This window comes from Coniophora puteana (assembly GCF_000271625.1).
Source record: "Coniophora puteana RWD-64-598 SS2 unplaced genomic scaffold CONPUscaffold_1, whole genome shotgun sequence".
Classification (NCBI taxonomy): domain Eukaryota; kingdom Fungi; phylum Basidiomycota; class Agaricomycetes; order Boletales; family Coniophoraceae; genus Coniophora; species Coniophora puteana.
In genome coordinates this window covers 1,587,494-1,605,070 of record NW_006913053.1, presented here as the reverse complement: position 1 = coordinate 1,605,070, position 17,577 = coordinate 1,587,494, and the positions used below count along the sequence as shown (strand labels likewise).

General features: G+C 49.4%; 7 protein-coding genes and 3 non-coding genes across 10 annotated transcripts; 4 read left to right on the top strand and 6 right to left on the bottom strand.

The window, feature by feature from the left end:
* Positions 1-15: 15 nt before the first annotated feature.
* On the bottom strand, positions 16-2,092 carry CONPUDRAFT_148498 (kinase-like protein; the record flags this gene model as incomplete). The annotated part of the gene is made up of 6 exons (XM_007765043.1): positions 16-886; positions 944-1,051; positions 1,104-1,249; positions 1,304-1,556; positions 1,613-1,981; positions 2,031-2,092. 6 exons carry the CDS (start codon positions 2,090-2,092, stop codon positions 16-18), a joined length of 1,809 nt encoding a protein of 602 aa, XP_007763233.1.
* Positions 2,093-2,577: 485 nt separating this feature from the next.
* On the top strand, positions 2,578-4,973 carry CONPUDRAFT_161164 (kinase-like protein). Its single transcript, XM_007765042.1, has 4 exons — positions 2,578-2,813; positions 2,867-2,908; positions 2,968-3,323; positions 3,381-4,973. Exons 1-4 carry the CDS (start codon positions 2,623-2,625, stop codon positions 4,667-4,669), a joined length of 1,878 nt encoding a protein of 625 aa, XP_007763232.1. The 5' UTR covers positions 2,578-2,622; the 3' UTR covers positions 4,670-4,973.
* A 173-nt stretch (positions 4,974-5,146) lies between these two features.
* Positions 5,147-7,410, bottom strand: CONPUDRAFT_114678 (cytochrome P450; the record flags this gene model as incomplete). The annotated part of the gene is made up of 8 exons (XM_007765040.1): positions 7,067-7,410; positions 6,937-7,015; positions 6,769-6,883; positions 6,678-6,715; positions 6,221-6,619; positions 6,018-6,165; positions 5,482-5,971; positions 5,147-5,426 (listed from the first exon to the last, which is right to left on the bottom strand). The coding sequence occupies exons 1-8, from the start codon at positions 7,267-7,269 to the stop codon at positions 5,147-5,149; spliced, it is 1,752 nt and encodes a 583-aa protein (XP_007763230.1). The 5' UTR covers positions 7,270-7,410.
* A 297-nt stretch (positions 7,411-7,707) lies between these two features.
* On the bottom strand, positions 7,708-9,276 carry CONPUDRAFT_46822 (uncharacterized protein; the record flags this gene model as incomplete). The annotated part of the gene is made up of 8 exons (XM_007764426.1): positions 7,708-7,910; positions 7,964-8,004; positions 8,064-8,085; positions 8,137-8,176; positions 8,228-8,270; positions 8,321-8,420; positions 8,474-8,535; positions 8,588-9,276. 8 exons carry the CDS (start codon positions 9,274-9,276, stop codon positions 7,708-7,710), a joined length of 1,200 nt encoding a protein of 399 aa, XP_007762616.1.
* A 649-nt stretch (positions 9,277-9,925) lies between these two features.
* CONPUDRAFT_t12 lies at positions 9,926-10,020 on the top strand. The gene has a single exon. It is a non-coding gene; the product is annotated as a tRNA-Lys (tRNA).
* A 353-nt stretch (positions 10,021-10,373) lies between these two features.
* On the bottom strand, positions 10,374-10,457 carry CONPUDRAFT_t1. Its single transcript has one exon. It is a non-coding gene; the product is annotated as a tRNA-Lys (tRNA).
* Positions 10,458-10,653: 196 nt separating this feature from the next.
* On the bottom strand, positions 10,654-13,507 carry CONPUDRAFT_86374 (MCM-domain-containing protein; the record flags this gene model as incomplete). The annotated part of the gene is made up of 13 exons (XM_007765017.1): positions 10,654-10,666; positions 10,721-10,737; positions 10,794-11,133; positions 11,183-11,311; positions 11,362-11,486; positions 11,533-11,616; positions 11,665-11,901; positions 11,956-12,039; positions 12,095-12,240; positions 12,288-12,498; positions 12,549-13,130; positions 13,184-13,315; positions 13,358-13,507. 13 exons carry the CDS (start codon positions 13,505-13,507, stop codon positions 10,654-10,656), a joined length of 2,250 nt encoding a protein of 749 aa, XP_007763207.1.
* A 136-nt stretch (positions 13,508-13,643) lies between these two features.
* CONPUDRAFT_t13 lies at positions 13,644-13,716 on the top strand. Its single transcript has one exon. It is a non-coding gene; the product is annotated as a tRNA-Thr (tRNA).
* A 76-nt stretch (positions 13,717-13,792) lies between these two features.
* CONPUDRAFT_94830 (uncharacterized protein) lies at positions 13,793-15,370 on the top strand. Its single transcript, XM_007765038.1, has 9 exons — positions 13,793-13,915; positions 13,971-14,047; positions 14,101-14,229; positions 14,281-14,369; positions 14,417-14,657; positions 14,714-14,806; positions 14,862-14,962; positions 15,012-15,080; positions 15,139-15,370. Exons 1-9 carry the CDS (start codon positions 13,842-13,844, stop codon positions 15,244-15,246), a joined length of 981 nt encoding a protein of 326 aa, XP_007763228.1. The 5' UTR covers positions 13,793-13,841; the 3' UTR covers positions 15,247-15,370.
* A 676-nt stretch (positions 15,371-16,046) lies between these two features.
* Positions 16,047-17,548, bottom strand: CONPUDRAFT_94823 (L domain-like protein). Its single transcript, XM_007765037.1, has 4 exons — positions 17,375-17,548; positions 17,269-17,309; positions 16,867-17,202; positions 16,047-16,811 (listed from the first exon to the last, which is right to left on the bottom strand). The coding sequence occupies exons 1-4, from the start codon at positions 17,454-17,456 to the stop codon at positions 16,524-16,526; spliced, it is 747 nt and encodes a 248-aa protein (XP_007763227.1). The 5' UTR covers positions 17,457-17,548; the 3' UTR covers positions 16,047-16,523.
* Between the last annotated feature and the right edge of the window lie 29 nt (positions 17,549-17,577).

Sequence of the window (17,577 nt, the reverse complement as noted above, 5' to 3'; positions counted from 1 at the left end):
TGGATAAGCGGACGATCAGCGGAGATCAACTCCGTGTTTGCTGAGCATACGCGCTAATCCACTTGGTGGCTTGTCCTCTTCAGCCACTAGAGTCCTCGTATTTGATCTTGTCAACTTCTTCCAGAAACCAGTAGTTCCAGCAGAAGGAAGGGAGGAAGGCGAGGTAGACATTGCAGATGCGAAAGAAGGTTTACGACGCCAGGAAAACGATCCGCTCCGGATAGGAATCGTTGTCGGTTGTGTTAGTGGATGGTCTGGGAGAGGAGAGGGCAAGCCCGCCTCGATGGCGGAGAGCGAGGAATTGGACGAATGGAACACGGCAGACGCAGCACTCGACTCAGAAGAGTCCGTTGGCGAAGAGGAAAGAGGCGGTAGAGTGGGCAAATGGCTGCCTATAAATTCGTCTGTGTTGACAACGTCTTCCACTTTCCTCGCAACCGTCGTCGATGGATTACGGCCAGGCACCGCCCGGGGCTTGGAACGAGAAGGCAAGCCTGCGCCAATTCCATCCTCTTGATTACCGTTACTACCACGATAACGGGAACGCTGTTCTCCACCGACGGAGTCGGTATTCGAGCGTGCTTTGCTTACGATGAGGCCGTCCGTGCTCTTCGCGCTATGGACGGAAGTCACTTTGGATAGCCTCTGTAAGGCTTTCCCACTGAGTGTGGAAGCGCCAATGATAGAAGCCACAGGAGATCCTGCTGCGGTAACATTGAAATCCCAGGAATCGGTGGTGCCATGACTCATCACGCTCCCTTCACGCCTACGACGTTCTTGACGCATGGTCAACGGAGGAAGGTCGTTGAGAATCGCATTCACGAGGTAAGACTTTTTCTTCGCGGATTTGAAGAAGGGGGTTTGCAACAGTTGCTCTGCTGTGGGTCTAGAAGATGCGTGAAATGAGGATACTGAAGAGTATTAAGAAAAAGCTGGTATATACCGAAGCGATGGATCCTTCTTAAGACAGCTGTCCACGATGTCCTTGAAAGCGCGCGAGTACTGATGCACGCCGTGCTCACGATCAAGGGTGGGGGGTTTGCCCTGAACACTAATTATTGCGCATTAGAATGAGGCGGGTGCAGGCGCGGCAAAAGACGAACGTGTTTAGTAAAACAGAGTGAGGGCTATCCCGTGAGCGGGGAGGTCGTCCCTGGGTGAGCTCGATAGCGGTAATCGCAAATGACCAGATGTCCGCTTTCGAGTCGTATTGCTTGCCTTGGATTAGTTCGGGTGCCATCCAGCAAGGCTATTGTGAACCGACGGTAAGTTACCTTCCAGATTAGGAATCGATAGTACGCACCGTTCCGACGAACGACTTCCTTTTGCCCATTTTAGGGCGTTGAGGGGAGCTCAGGTGTGGAGCCTTGTTAGCCGAGAGAGGTTCAAAGTGCATCGCGCGGTTGTCTGTTCCACCCGAAGCCCGGCTGGTGTCGTGGTCATCAGAAAGGGACGTGGACACGCCTAAGTCCCCCAAAAGGACAGTTCCATCGTCGTCAATCAACAGGTTCGCCGCCTTCACATCGCGGTGAATAAACCCGTTCACGTGGAGGTAGCTACATGGCCATGCTCCAGTCAGTGCATGTTAGAAATGCTGCGGAGCCCCACTTACTTGAGCCCCTCAAGCGCTTGTTTGAGAATGCACTTGACAACCTCCTCTTCCATGCCTCCTGGCCAGCCATAGCGCATGACGTCAGCGGCGCTGCCCTTGTTCATCAGACGCAACGCGATGTAGAGCTTGTGTCCATCCATCCAGCTCCCGCGGACGCGGAGGACGTTGGGGTGTTTCGAGAGAGACATCAACTGAGTCTCACGTCGCAGCAGCGAGAATGTGTGAAGCGATAAGGAGTCCAGATCAAGGACCTTGAGTGCGCAAGGCACAGGGTTTGAAGCCTCTGGAGGATTGAATATGGCGGCATAGACGATGGAGGAGGCACCGAAACCAATTGGTGCCCCCATAGTGTAATCTGATGAACAGTCACTGGGTTTGGTTGAGCATATGACAAGGCCGAATAATAAGAGTAGCTGACCTGAAGAGCTGCCATTCATCCTGGACGGCACCAATGAATCGCTTGGAAACACTGGAGGACATCGTTCCTCGTCGAGAGTGCGAACTTATAGACACAGCTCCCGTGGACTTGTGGTGTGAATGGCGGTTCCCGGGAAAAGAGCTGGCGTGAGCGAGGATAGAGAAGGAATATGGGGAACGTTGTGCTGGTTAAAAAGGACACTGATGTAGCGAGAAAAGAGGCGAGTGCATGAGGGGGGTCAAGGTTATGAAGGAGCGATTATGAAACCCCACATCCCATCAATTTAGTGATCAAGGGTTTCACTGTAGGAAGGCCAAACCGTTCCCTTTAGGGTACCTGACCGGTCGCATTAGCAACGTCAACGTCAAAAGGGGTACCGGTGTTTATGTCATGGTGCGATGTCAGCGATAACGGGCAAATTATCAAATTGAGTCAAAATGCGAAGGGCGACACGCATGACCATCACGGACCCGCTCCGAATCCGTTCCGATACGCGAGCCGCCCACAAATAACCAGCCTGTCGAGCACACGTTCATCTGCACCCTCGTGCGTCTTGTCCCCGCCAAAGCTCCCTCGCTCCTCATCGTAGTATATGGCATTGAAAGAGCCATGCGCTAAGTACCAGTACGTCAATACCCCAGGGGGTCCAAAGATTCTCCCTGTCATCGAACAAGAGTCGAGAGACGAGGAAGCTCCTTCAGACTACAACGCTGGTGGATATCTCCCAGTCAAGATCAACGATACCTTTAAGGATGGAAGATACCTTGTCACTCGGAAGCTAGGGTAAGCCGTTTGCATCCTCTTGCCGATAATGTCCTCAAATGTGTTCTCCACAGTTGGGGTCATTTCTCCACAGTATGGCTAGTCAAGGACAAACAGTAAGTGTTGTCTGTCCATTCTTGCTATGATAAATGTTGTAACAAGCATGTGTTATCAGGGAAAATCGACATTCCGCCCTCAAGGTCGTCAAGTCAGCGAGTCGCTATGCCGAGACCGCTCGTGACGAGATAAAGCTCCTATCTCAAGTGGCCGCAGCCAATCCGGCTCATATCGGGAAGCAGTATATCGTCTCTTTCCTTGATTCCTTCACGCACAGTGGTCCGCAGGATTCACACATTTGCATCGTCTTCGAACCGTTGGGCGAGAACCTCCTGGCCCTTATCGAAAGAAACAAAAAGAAGGGCGTACCTCCTCCCGTGGTCAAGGTAATCGCTAAGCAGGTCCTTCTTGGACTGCAGTACCTGCATGATGAATGCGATCTTGTCCATACTGATATCAAGCCAGAGAACATATGTAAGTAGTATTTTGATTGTTCGCATTTTTCTTACCTCATCTTCATGCATTATCAAGTGATTTCCATACCTGATATCGAGACTCATATTCATGCTGAACTATCAGCCTCCTCCTCGCCCACCTCTCGCCGTGTAGGCATTCCCCAGCCGACCAAGTCTCGCTCCGGTGTGTCCTTTCCCCAGCGACGCACATCAATCCGCGAACGACATGTCCAGATTTTCGACTCGCAGCCGTTATCTAGCCCCTCGTCGAGATGCGGCAGTGTTAGTGGAAGTGCCGGGAGTGTGACGTTATCACGGTACCTCTTGAACACCTCGTCCGCCTCTGCATCCCTGAGCGATGTGCTGAAACCGCGTCCTGACTGCAACCACGAATCCGGAAGCATCATAGGGTTGAAACAGCCGACAACGACTATAAGTCCGTCACATTCTGCTACATCTTCTGCTTCTTCGTCACCCCCTTCCATTCCAAACGGAGTCAACAGTGCCGTTGACACTCCCGCTACATCCGTTGGCAGTGATAATCCATTACTATCCAAGTTGGCTTCCTTCTCACTCTCGTTTACTTCACGGGCTAGAAAGTCACCTGTCACACAGGATAGTTCTATACCCGATGACAAGCGAACGACTGCAGACTCCTCGAGTCTGATACCTCCACATCATCCCCACGAAACGACCCCTGGTACAGCTGGCCCTTCGTTGTTGTCTCAAACTGCCCCCTCCCACTTGGACCATTCCAAACACGATTCAGCTACCCCCCTAGCCTCATCGTCCCATACACCAACCCCTGGTGTAAACTCCTTTATCCCCATATCAATCAAGATAGCCGATCTTGGAAACGCTACCCCTTCTAAACGCCACTACACCGAGGATATTCAGACTCGGCAGTATCGGGCGCCAGAAGCGATCATAGGTCGGAGAGACTGGGGCACACGCGCGGATGTGTGGAGCGTGGCATGCGTAATCTTCGAGCTCTTGACCGCAGAGTATCTGTTCGATCCTCACGGGCAAGGAGAGCTCTTCGCTAAAGATGACGATCATATGGCTCAGATCATCGAGCTCATGGGCGACTTCCCTCTGGATGCCAAGATGGGGGGCAAGTACAGCAGGGAGCTGTTTGACCATAGTGGGGGCCTACGGTACATCAAGTCGCTCAAGGTTTGGCCGCTCTTTAATGTCATGACAGAGAAGTACTTGTTCTCTGGGACCGATTCAACCGCATTCTGCGCTTTCTTGGAGCCCATGCTTGTTCCTGATCAACGCGATCGGAAAGAGGCGCGTGACGTAGTGAACCACATCTGGTTAGACGTGAAAGACTCCGATTGGGTCGGTATCAACGATTGGTGACGGACGGACGGACGTTATTACTTCATGTACCGGCCATTGGCTTGCTTCTACTGGCTTGCTTTCTTAGCTTGAACAGACTTTGGGCGTGGGGCTGGTATACGTGAGGTTGTTACCTTCACGTTTCCCTTTTCCTCTTTTATTCGTATCTCGCATTGGCATACATATCAGTTGTTACTAATGGTCTGGCTGTTCCTGATGCAGAAATCCTGTTACTATTACAGAACTGGTACCCTCCGCTTCTTCGTTTAGACTCGTTTTTATCGATACTTGTAATGTAATGGATACGAGTATGGTTCAATCAACACTGGTTCGTTAACTTACAACGTGCCGCCTCCTACCGCATCGCAACTGACAGCATCTCATTGTGTTCTTCGCATGGGACATTACAGACCGTTGCAAGACATGACTACATATGGATACACTGAGTATTTCTACAAACGCTACAATAATGACTATACAGTAAGAATTAGAGGAAAGCTAGGGGGTATAACGGCCAATTTTGATGGGCATTCGCGAACCAAACTCGAACTGGTCGTATACATATGGGCGCGTGAGAATTGAGTTGGTCTTCCGTATCTCGGCAGCGGGTTCGAAGACGAAGTGGGGCAGGAGTGTCGCTATGAAGATCTTTGCCTCCAAAAGGGAGAACTTCCAACCTGGGCAAGCGTGTGGGCCGAACGAGAACGTCATCATGCTGGCAATGCCGGGGTGGGCGGGTGTACGGGCAGCTGCTGGAAGGGACGACCATCGATCGGGGCTGTTGAGAGGTTTGTCAGGAGGCCGTATGTGACAGCAGTCTACGAATGACTTACTTGAACAACCGTGCATCCTCGCCCCAGATGTCAGGGCTGAAGTTGAGTCCTTCAATGGGTATATGTACGTACGAGCCCTTTCTGATAGGAATGGTCTCGCCCTCTCGTATAAGCGTTCCGTCGCGCAGAAGGATCGGTGATGAAACCGGTATCTGATCGTCGCGGGTGGCTACACGTATCGTGCCGTGGACTGGGGGACAAAGGCGAAGAGTCTCGCGTACGACTGCATCCAAATACGGGAGAGCGTCGATGGCGTCAGTCAGCGACAAGTCAGAGGGACCGTCCGATGTTCTGGAGGCACATGGCGATAACGACATGATCTCATCTCGAAGACGAGCCTGCGCATAGGGGTGAAGAGACAGAAGATGCAAACACCAGGCAATTGCTAGTGACGTTGAGTCGGACCCGGCGAAGAGGAATGTCGATAATTGGTCTAAAAGCTCGGCGTCGGACAGACGAGATGGTGCATCAGAAGACAGGTTGGATTTGACTGTCTAAAAGTTAGCTTGGTCAAAAATGTCAGTATATCGACTTACTTAAAAGGCTGAGGATGTCTTTCTCTTTGATTTCTTGAGAACTAGCCTTCTCCGCGAGGATAGCTGTTTTCTTGCTCTGAATAAGACGTACACCCGCCTGGTGAATAGTCCGGAGACTCTCTTGAGTGATGCGTTCGCCTTCGTCGGGCTACATCCAGATACATGAGCACAGTACCATGTGCAAGAGTCAAACCAAACCATACCAAGATTTTCTCCAGCCATGGGATATATAGTTGAATGAGGCCCTTGAGACCGGGTGCCTTGTCGGCTATATCAAACATTCTACGGTAGGCAAGATATACGTCCTCGGTCTCGTCTTGGAGTGAATGGAAATGGTAGTCAAAGCCTGCAAGGCCAATCACGTCAAAAGTTGCCCGTGATATCCAGTGGGACGCATCAATGATGTGCTCAGCGAGGGGCTTTTCGGGGATATATAGCGGAGGAGGGAGAGGGGGGAGCTTGCCGCGTTGCAAGTCGCGAGGAGAATCAGGATTCATGATCAACGTTTCCCAGATGTCCCGAAGCTCTTCGGCCTTCTGGAAGAAAATCGGTGTCAAGGCTTTTACTGCATGCGTCGAAAAGGAAGGCATTATCAGTCTTCGCTGTGGACCATCGTTAGCCCTCAGATTGTGAAGGTGTCAAGCTTAAACACCGACGTACCAATTGTTTATGTTCGTCACCCTCCATGGCAAAAACACCTTTCATTGTGAATTTCAGTACAAACGGTCTAACGGATATCAGAAATACCTACCTTTGCCGAGGAGTCTGGAGAGAAGGGAACGTGTCTGCCATGGCTTCTCATACACAGGAGAGTTCAAGACATGACTCATGACACGAAAATCCAAGGAAAGTAATCGATAGTCATGCTGACAAGGGACTTAGATACCTCCTTTGAGAATTATTTAAAACATGAACGAACTCTGCCAAAGCCCTGGAATCTGAATGTTTTGCCGTATGTTCGCGTCCAGCTCTCGTGCGTATCAGGGCTGACTCTAGGGCTGAATACAGCTCAGAATGGCGGGTTGATCTCTACCACTTGGAAAACTCACTCCATGACCTGACGGAAATGGTTCTCCAAGATTGACCCTTTGGGCCCCTGTACATTTTTGAGAGGATCAAAAAGAGGTGCGACGACCAGCATGTTGAACATCCAATAGATGGCCCTCGCGAGCAGAAGTAGGAGCACGACCCCACATGCTTTGAGAGCACCAAGCAGGACCAACAAAGGTGTTGACAAAGAAAGAAAATCCATGGTGAGGTTAGGAGACTGTCGCGCCTCAAAGTGTCCTCTTGTGATACAACCGTGGGCGGGAGAGAAGCGGCAAACAAGGAGGCGAAGTTCTGGTGAACAGTTGACATAACATACTTGGCGCCCAAACAGGCAACCAGAAACGAAGTCCCTCTTCGGGAAGCACTCTGTTCTGATGCATCCGCTTCATTTACTAATTGCTTCCGATCCATGCCCAGGTGCTTCAGAATCAATTAGTACAAGTGTAAACAACTCTAAATCCAAACATGCGTAGCTCTCTCAGAAGTAGTTGTGCTAGATTGCAAGTTTATATAACCTTAGAAAATGGAAATTCTGCTCACAGTAGCAGTGAGTACGTTGACACCGAGATCTTCATCCGGCACAACGCCATCTATACATATAACGTCAGCCGAGGCCATTAGGCGTGAGCTGATCTCACCTTCACCGCCTCTGACTGAGCGAGAAAGAAGCTTTGGACTGGCTGGAACATCGGATCAGAATACCGCGACGAAGGTACCATATTATAGAAGCCAGCGGCCTAGTACCTTGCGGTATCGTCGCAACAAGCTTACTCGCCTTCGATACTTTCGGAGTTCTTTGGGTGAACAGTGGAATGAGCCTCCCTTCCTTACAAGCCCCGCAAACTGAAACGCCCAGTTAGCATAGAGGACGATGAAGGTCTTTGCCTTCTACGTACCGCATTCATCCGGTCTGATTGATTTACTGTGCCTGCCGTATCTAGGGATAGAGTGCGTCAAAGATACTTTGCTTAGAAATGGATTTGAAGGTATATCTACATTTTGTCACATTTTTCGCACTCTGCAGGAAGGTTAGATCGCTCTCTATTGGTCCAAGTCAAAGCTAACTTACTCCATTCATATGCATATGCGATTTCGTAAGTGTGTCGTGTCTGGCTTCAACCTCAACACATGCACACTATCACATACAAGTCGATACTCACTGAAATCCGAATATCAGAGCGAGTCTTCGTGACTTTAGCCGCCCTGGGATTCAAGTTAGCAACTAGACTCAACCTTCTTTTGTGGCGACTTACCATGCTTTGAACTCCTTCCCATGGCCCTCGCGAATATTGTTGTTGATGACCCAACAAGCAAGATGACACATCTCGTGCGATAGTGTGTTCCTGATCCTCTCTTATTCTCGAGCGAGTCAACACTACGTTCATAGACTGAAAGAATCCCCTTACCGTCCGAGTCAAGGATCTTGCTGGCGAGCTCTATTTCACTTGTCTCCACACCATCTCTTGACCTGAAGGTTCAGTCAGCTTGAGATAATGCATCCATGTGGTTCAGTAGATGACCTATGCCACTTCGCTCGACCTGCTGTAGTAAGCAGTCGTTTACTCCATACCAGCTTGGTTTTGCTTGGAAGACCTCCGGAAAAGACAGTTTGGTTGAGATCATTGAATAACTGGGTTGCATAACTTTCCCGTCGGGCTTGTTCTGCGGCTGCCAGAGCCTTCTTGCCTCTCCGCGGTATCTTGGGAGGTTCGATCTGAGGAACAACATTCGTCTTTGTGGCCAATGGTGTAGGAGAGTAGTAAAATGAGTGGTCTTCAGAATCGGAGCTGAGGATGACGCGCCGAGCCGCTGATCTTGGAGGTTTCTTGGAAGACGGCTTTGATTTGGCGGGACTCCCGTGTGATGGTTTGTGAAGGTGAGCTGAGTGACTATCGTCTGAGTCCGAGCTCTGAATGATGGATCGAGCCGTCGCTACTGGCACCCTCCGAGTTGCAGAAGGTGACGCTGACTTGGCAAAGACTTGGCGAATGGGCTTTCGAGCAATAATTGGATCGTCGCTGTGGCTACATGTAAGTTCATATAACCTGTGCTGAGATGGCTTCTTACAAAACCAATATTGATCCGTCGTCGATATTATCCCAGGAATACCCTTCGTCGTTATCACCCACCTGATTCGGAGGTGGAGAAGGGACAGCTGTACTGACACGTTGAGTCGTGAGCAAGGCAGGAAGCTCCTCCATATTATCATCGTCAGATATTTCTATAATATCTGTCTGTTTGAATGAAAATATATTCCCTTGTGACAGACTATCGGCAGTCAGAGGTTCGGCGCGAAACCTCGTTGCGCATCCTCTAGCGGTTTGCGACGCTTCGACCGGCCTGGATATAGTTGAAGGGTTGAGATGGGAAGCAGGGGAAGTGAGCAATTCGCGCGCGCACTCTGTGTCATCGTCCGAAGATATGACTATCACGTCCTGTGAGCATCCAGTGCTCTTCGATGCGTCATACAGATTGATATTCGCGGTACTAGTGCCACCAATAGCAAGCAGTGACATGATTTGAGTTAAGCAACAGAAATACAGTATGGCTCGAATGATAACCGAAGCTCACCTTGGCAGCTCTCTTGGCAGCTCTTGTTCACTTTCCGATACAGCGCTAGTTGACTGTCGATTGAGTATCATGATAGTCTGTCAAATTGAGGAAGAGGATCCTGGTGCCACTATGCTTTATAGGTACGGACCGAATCTGGGCAAGTTGAAACGTTGAAATTGAAACTTGATACGCGTTGCACTCAGTGAAACCGCACGTGCTTGATTTTCGAGCCATTGGCTGTCACATGATAAGGAGTCAAAGCACCAATAATAGATATAGGAGCCGCTTGGGTGACGTTGGTCAAAGCCCGCCTAGCTCAATCGGCCAGAGCGTCAGACTTTTACGATCGTGTTGTACAATCGCTATCTGAAGGCTGCGAGTTCGACCCTCGCGGTGGGCTTTTTGCTGTAGCTCTGAGTCCACTTTCCCCTCCTTTGTCCGATTGCCCTGCACTCCACATACCTAGCTGATGCTATTTTCAGTCATGACAGTCGTGTTAGTCACAAACGTTTACAACAGGCTAAATAAATTGACCATAGGACCTTAATGCTTGCCACTCCAGTACTTTGTGCGCCACGCATAGGCTTTTTTGCCACTCAGTAACAAGGCATATCGTACAATCATTATCATGCACGCGCGGCGAACACGAGTGCTTTGGATGTTGGACAAAAATGAATATTTTCTTGATGGTATGTTCGTGGTCCAGGACTTCATCGCTGCAGCTAGGTCCGCCTTGGAGGAAGCAAAAACACTAGCCCACCGCGAGGGTCGAACTCGCAGCCTTCAGATCGCCTAGTCATAAGAGTCTGACGCTCTATCCGATTGAGCTAGGCGGGCGATGTCAACGTAGCTTTTAACACTAGTATAGAATTGCACAATGAAATACATTTACAAGGTAAAGCGTGAAACCTCTAAGTTTGAAGAAATCCCTATTAAAATAGTACAACTCCCAGCAGGCTGCAGTCTTGCCCATCACACATTGCATAAGTAGATGATCCATAGCCGAAGAACCATCGTCATGAAGTACGCCAACTCAAACACCCACCCTAGATATCCACGTCAGCTCTGCGAATTTGTGAAAACCATACCGTGCATCTCACCGATGAACGACCTTTTTCTGTAGACGTATGAAGTTGTCAAAGAAAGACGATGAACATACTGAAGACCGTTTACCTGTCCAGTAAATCGGATGATCTCCCTCTTTTCCAAGACAAAGAGCGTCCGCTCCAGGGCATGACTTGAGTATCCTTGTTGTGTGACGAACTCTCTGACCAGACTCTGGTAGCTCGTACTCCATCCCACAGGAAGTCGTCGTCGGAGTTCCTTCTCAATCCGGGACATTTCATCGTTCAGTTCACCCCGAGACATGCCATCGACCGAGCCAGCAGAGACGGCATCCATGGTAGAGAACTTGAAGAGACGAATAGCTTCTTCAACATGATGATTCTGAACGACAGGTGACAGTGTGATCTTGGCCAACGACTCCGAAATCCGGATGATAGCCTCCAATTGTCTGTTCAAGGGTATCAGCGATGGTTACACCTGCAGTAGCTATAATATACCGTATGGTGATGGGGATTGAGCTTCGCTCGTCGTTGTCCCTCTCAACCTGTTGGACTTGCTTTCGTAAGCTGACGAAATGGCTGCTAAGCATTTCTTGGGCATCCGCGGAAAGCCGTGGGGCGCATTTGCTACGAGGAACCGTAAGCTAGGGGCTCAGCTCAAGAAACTACAGGCTTACCCCTTGCAGTAGGCAATGTATCGCTTCATTTTGTCTATATCTATTTCACCAACGACCTCACCATTTTCTCCTGCATTTTGGTTTGGGCGGTTCATGTGGATATCCATCACATGTTTTGCGATCATCTAGTATCCTCGTTAGTCACTACCAAACCTGAAAGTGTAGACAAACCCGATCGCGCTGTTCGTTATGTTCGTCTTTGACAATGAAGATCATGTCGAACCGTGACAAGATGGTCGTTTGAAAATCAATGTTCTGCAGTGGGGTTAATACGACTGCCTTAAATCAATCAGAATCACTTGCCTCCCCTGGACTTCGTCCCTCATCATACCGACCCCATACCGGATTAGCGGCAGCTAGTACACTCGTCCGAGAGTTCAAGACAGTTGTTATGCCAGCCTTTGCTATGGAAATTGTCTGTTGTTCCATGGCTTCGTGTATTGCTACACGGTCTTCGTCGCGCATTTTATCAAACTCATCAATGCACACAACACCTGTGTCAGCAAGCACCATAGCACCTCCTTCCAAGTAAAATTCTCGCTATTCAGTAGAAGTGCATTAGCAGTAATCACGCTTAGACAGCGTATTACTCACGGAGATGGAGTCTCTTTGTACGGAGGCTGTGAGACCTGCAGCGCTTGAACCCTTTCCTGACGTATATACCGCAATTGGGGCAACCTTTGGCGAAGCTCACTCGTGGTTCTCTTCGGTAAAGGAAGAACAAGTGACACACCTTCTCCACGAACTTCAGAAGTTGACTTTTGGCTGTTCCAGGATCTCCAAGCAATAAGACGTTGATATCGCCTCGAAGTCTCATGCTATCAGGTAGCACTTTCTTGGATCCTCCAAAAAGCAAGCACGTTATCGCCTTTTTAATATCTAGCAGACAATCAGCGAAAGCTCCCCTTAAAGAGATCGCAACGTACCAAGGCTACCAAATATACTGGGTGCGACGCTCCGCGCAAAGCGTTCGTAGAAGCCCTCGCTTCGGGCCATCTCTCCAAACTCCTCTTCTTCCTCAGGTGTAAACTGGACGCCGAATGGATTAGATGCACCACCGCCTGTCATTGGAGACGACATTTCTATGTGGTTCAATCGAAGGTAAGGTTGACGAAGCGCTGCCGGACCTGCTGATTTCTGCAGAGCAATTACTCGGCATGCATATCTGTTTTGTGTTCATGACTCACGTTCTTGGCAGAGTTGAAAGTGGAATAGATTCCCGTTGCTATTATGCGTGAGCCTGGGACAACTTTGCCAGTAAGATAGCGGTCTGCGGATAGCAACATATGCCTTGGTAGTTCTCCGACGGGGACCATATCGGGTGCCTCTTGCAATTTCAATGTCTGTTGGTCGACGAACGATGACTTTGAGTGAATGATGACATAGGGGTCCATCGGACAATCCTTCTTCTGATTTGGTAGCTCAGGGGCATCGCATACACGGGGCAGCCCGCGATCTGAGCCTCCTCCTACGCCTCCGAGGCCATCAGACGGGTAAATAATCTTTGTAGATCTGCAAGCACGGCATTGAAGATGTAGCTTGGTGGCCCGAGAAGACAATACGGAGGCGGAGATAACGATGCCAGGAATACGGACGAGCTTGTTCATCGTGTCGGCAGTGAGGTCACGAAACCTTTGAATGTTTAAACCAGATCGAATGGTAATTTGCACCTTGGGCATGGACTGTAGTGCGGCTTCAGCGCGCTCATCAGACCCGCCTGCAAGAGGGTTCAAGATCATCCGAGCAGCTTTTGTAGCAGCATTCTCAAACTATGTGGGCCTGATTCAATGTTTCAACGAGAGCTGAGTGACAGAAAGCGCACCAATCTAAGAATATCTGCTGGCTGGTCTTGTATAGCGTGTGCGAGCTCATCGTTGTAAAGGCTTATATGACGCAAGTCAACCTCCAATTGATACTGTTTGAGGAGGAAATTGGCTCGAAGCTTGTCCCTGGGCTTGGTCAGTATCTGCATTGATGTGTTTCGCTGGGTACCGACTCGCCTATATATGAACTCTCCACCTACGCGGTATTGGAGGAGGAATTCGAGAAGGAGCTTCTCTGTTTGAGATGGGTTTTCGGGAGCGGATGGTGTTGCTTGATCATGAACAGATACGGTGAAGACCTGATTTGCATCAAAACCGGACATGGTCGCGTACGAGAGAGACTAGTGCCGTGTGGGGCGAGTCTTGGGACGCGACAGTTGCAATGAGGTTCAGGGCAGGTGGTTTCGCGTCTCAAATTTTAATATACATCATAGAGCGTACATTGATAGGGACATAACATCCCGTTTAGCTCAGCTGGTAGAGCGCGTCACTAGTAATGACGAGGTCAGTCGTTCAAGTCGGCTAATGGGAATGATTTTTGCGTCCTTTTTGGGTATCAGACCCCTTAAAAGCCACGACGCGTGGACTCGCGTGGATGACATTCTGGCGTTCACTGGCCCTCTCTCATTGACATTATCCTTCCCTTGAATTGTGACGATGGCGTCTATGGACACTGATGAACAGTCTGTCGTACTACCTGCTAGCACTACCTCTGGCCTCAACATATCTTTGTTGGTGACATCTTCGCATGTGGCATTAATGTCTTATCTAAGTTCTGACGTCTAGGCACCCCTTGCCGATCCTTAACATCTCAGAACATTTGACGCGACTGAGACTTCAAGCAAGGACGAACTCACCATTTGGTTAGCCTTGATCATCATTGGATTTGAATATAGCCCGAACCAACCTCATACAGTGCTCGGCGCTCTGCTCGGGACTCAGAATGGCCGTGAAGTGGAGATCGTGAACACTTTTGAGCTTGCTACGGATGTCAACGACGAGAACATAGTGGACCATGCTTTTCTAGTCACCAGAAGGGATCAATGTGAGCACCTTTATCGCTTTCGATGTTTCTTCTGACCTTATACGACAATAGACAAACAGGTCTTCCCGTCTCTCGAGTTCATAGGGTGGTATACTGTCGCACCCATACCTACAGCAAGACATATAGTCCTACACGAACAAGTACGGCGAGTAAAAGTTGTCCGAACACATGCTGACCTATCTTCTAGTTTACTGGGTACTGCTCCACGCCACTTCTTCTCCTCTTGCAGCCCTCGTCTACCAACAGCATACCTACTTCTGACGTCTTGGGCCAAACTCTTCCCTTTACGGCATATGAGCCGACCGTGGAGATCCGGGATAAGAAAACTCGATCTGTTTTTATCGAAGCATCGTTCAAGGTTGAGACTGGCGAAGCAGAGCGCATCGCTGTTGATTGGACTGCCAAGGGGGGTGTAGGAGGCACAAGCTGTACGTATACTAACCTGACTTATGACCTTTCCCTGTGCTCAGCTTTTTCTGGGCAGTGGAGTCACATCTACAAACGCAACGAGCGGCTGTCAAGATGCTTCACGAGCGTATATTGATTCTGGTGCAATATGTGACCAATGTGATCGCAGGTCCTGTCTCCTCGATGTCACATAACTTCTCCCTGCCTTATACCTGTATTTTCAGGTCAAGTGCCAAAGGATCATATGACCTTGCGATCCCTGTCTGCGCTCATAGCATCACTTCCCGCTAGCGAAAACGAGAGTTTCCGCCAGGAGTTCGATACAGTAAGTCCGTACCAATATTAACATCTCCTCTGACTTCATGGCGTTACAGGAATACGAGGATGTGCAATTGACAGCCGTACTATCGTCGTTGACCAAATCTGCTAACATACTGAATGATGTAAGTTTCCGTTATGCCCTTCTGATATTACTCTTCTTGACAGTATAAATTCCTCCAGCTGGTGGACAAACATATAGTAATGACCATGGGTGTACGTGACGAGCGGTCTCTGCCAGGCCCTCGTCGACGCATGGGAAGAGCCAGTGAATGGGGAATGCATCCATGAGCGAATTACTCTTGTAACGCGTGTCAGACCTAGCGCTTGTGCCGATAGTATTGTATCATATTTGCAACTTTACGACTTTGTCCCCCTAATTTATTGAGCACAGCAGCAATTTAATGCTGACACGATGGAAACGCGTGTTGCGGGCCGCGGGTGTTCATCGTCAGATTCTGGTCATTTCGGCTTTGTAACTTTTCGCACATAAGGCGACGCAATCGCCGGCTCTTCACATATCATATAAGAGTTATAGGGGTGTTGCCTGGTGTTGCGTTGCGTCCTCGTCACCACCTTCTCTACCCTATCCTTTATTATCAATTTTGTAATCCTCCCGAGCAGTCTCCAGCCCCATGAGTCACCAAGAGCTTTCCTTCTCCTCTCTGCTTGGTCTGAGATCTCTTTATGTCGTCACTTACGGGTGGCTATATGGGATGTGTGAGTATCGCCGGATTTCATCGCGTATCTTACAAGAGAACTCAACTATCCGTAGCTATATGGGTGACTTTCTTTGGCGGTAGGCGGCTTATATTCCCCTTAGTATGTGTTGGCCTAGTGAATCATATATTCCTCAGGCATCATAGCCTATAGGGCTCTGCGTATGTTATGGCTCTCCGCAACATATCTGCTTCTCTTACTCAGTGAATTTCGACAGCCAGGCAACAGTTTGGCAACTTGCAGCATCGTACTTTCCCAACGTATTTCAGCCTGAGCATAGGCCTTGCCAGCATTCTACTGAGCTCATGGGTTTATACCCACCCGACCGTGGCCGAGAAATACACACAACCCACCTTGTTTGACGTCGCGCAAGCTTACACTCTTACCGGCGTTATCGCCATGCAAGCAAGCAATCACCTCATCATTGGCCCTTTGACCAGCAAGTGAGTGCATTGTTTATAAAAGCTATGACGATGTGAAGTAATTCTTTTACGAAGGACCATGTTCCAACGTCACAAACTAGAAAAGGCTGAAGGCAAGGGTTACGATGAAGCTGGGGTAAGGTCTTTGTGCTGTGGTCGCAATATTAGCGCCGAAGCCCTGATATCGCTTTCAGGTATCAAAAGAGATGAAGAAAATCAATGCTAGATTCGGCGCCCTCCATGGCATCAGCTCCCTCGCTAACTTAGGGGCAGTCCTGTTGCTGACATTCCATGGCCTCTGCCTTGGCAGCAGAGCTTAGAGATTGCATATATCGTCGCTTAGCTTTTCGTTCGTCTTCTTGCATTATATGTACGATTACGGCAAAGAAATACAGGTGCAAATCCGTATGGCAAACAAGATTATACTCATGAGCCTGACGACTCGAAAGTTGGCATGTAACCCTCCCTGAGACTTCTCTCCAGCCGTCTAACCTCTTCTATGGAGGTCGCCTTTGCGATGGCTTGCTTAACTTTTTCTTGGTCCTCCTTAGACATGAGACGGCCCGCTTTGCCTGTCAAGGGTGCGGCTTTTGGTTCGTCCGTAGTCACTGCCGCCTTCACACCAGTCTTTGAAACAGTTTCGGATATCGTCGTGGCAAGAGCGGTTCGAAGGCCGTCAGCTGTAACGAAGAGGGACTTCGCAGTTTCACGTTCCTATGTCACGTTGAGCCACCAGATTCGAAATCGTTCACAAAGATGGGAGGCACACCTTATCCCGGATCCTCTGGAAATCTAAAACTCTCAGCGATGGTATTCTCCACGCAAGCCACTCTCGATACCATTTCTTTTCCCGTACAGGGTTGCCCAACAGGGACAAGTACTTCAGGTTTTTGAGTTCTTTCAGAGGCTCCAGATCACCAAGCTCAGCCACATTATTGTTCGTTAACACGAGAGTTGTCAGGTTGGGAACTGAGAGATGAATGGACGGCGACACAGATGAAACTCGATTGTTAGCAAGGAGCAAAGTTCGTAGGCGCTTGAGAAGGGGAAAGTTGCCCAGTACGGAAATGGAATTGTCTGTGAAATCTATGGCATCATGCTGGTCCTACATTCACCAGATGCCATTGTTCAGATGACTGATATGGTGAAGGCTGTATCCCAATGATCACACCTTGGTGACACCCAAGTTTTCGATTGTGGGTATTTTATAGCCTGATAGTTCATGGGGTTAATTAGCACACTTGCAACATGACGCGCCAACAAGCCAATGTACGCACCGCGAAGGTCAAGCTGGCGTTCTTTGTTAGGATTTAGAGAAGAAGGTGCTTGAGCCAGGAGCTCTGGGGTGAGCTTGACCATGACTGGGAGCAACCAAGAGTGCTAGCGTGATCAACCAGAACGGATTGGCCGAGACTAAGCAAGGACGTCGATTAGGTTGACCTGCTGCAGCGTGCCGCGAACACTTGACTTTTTCAGACTC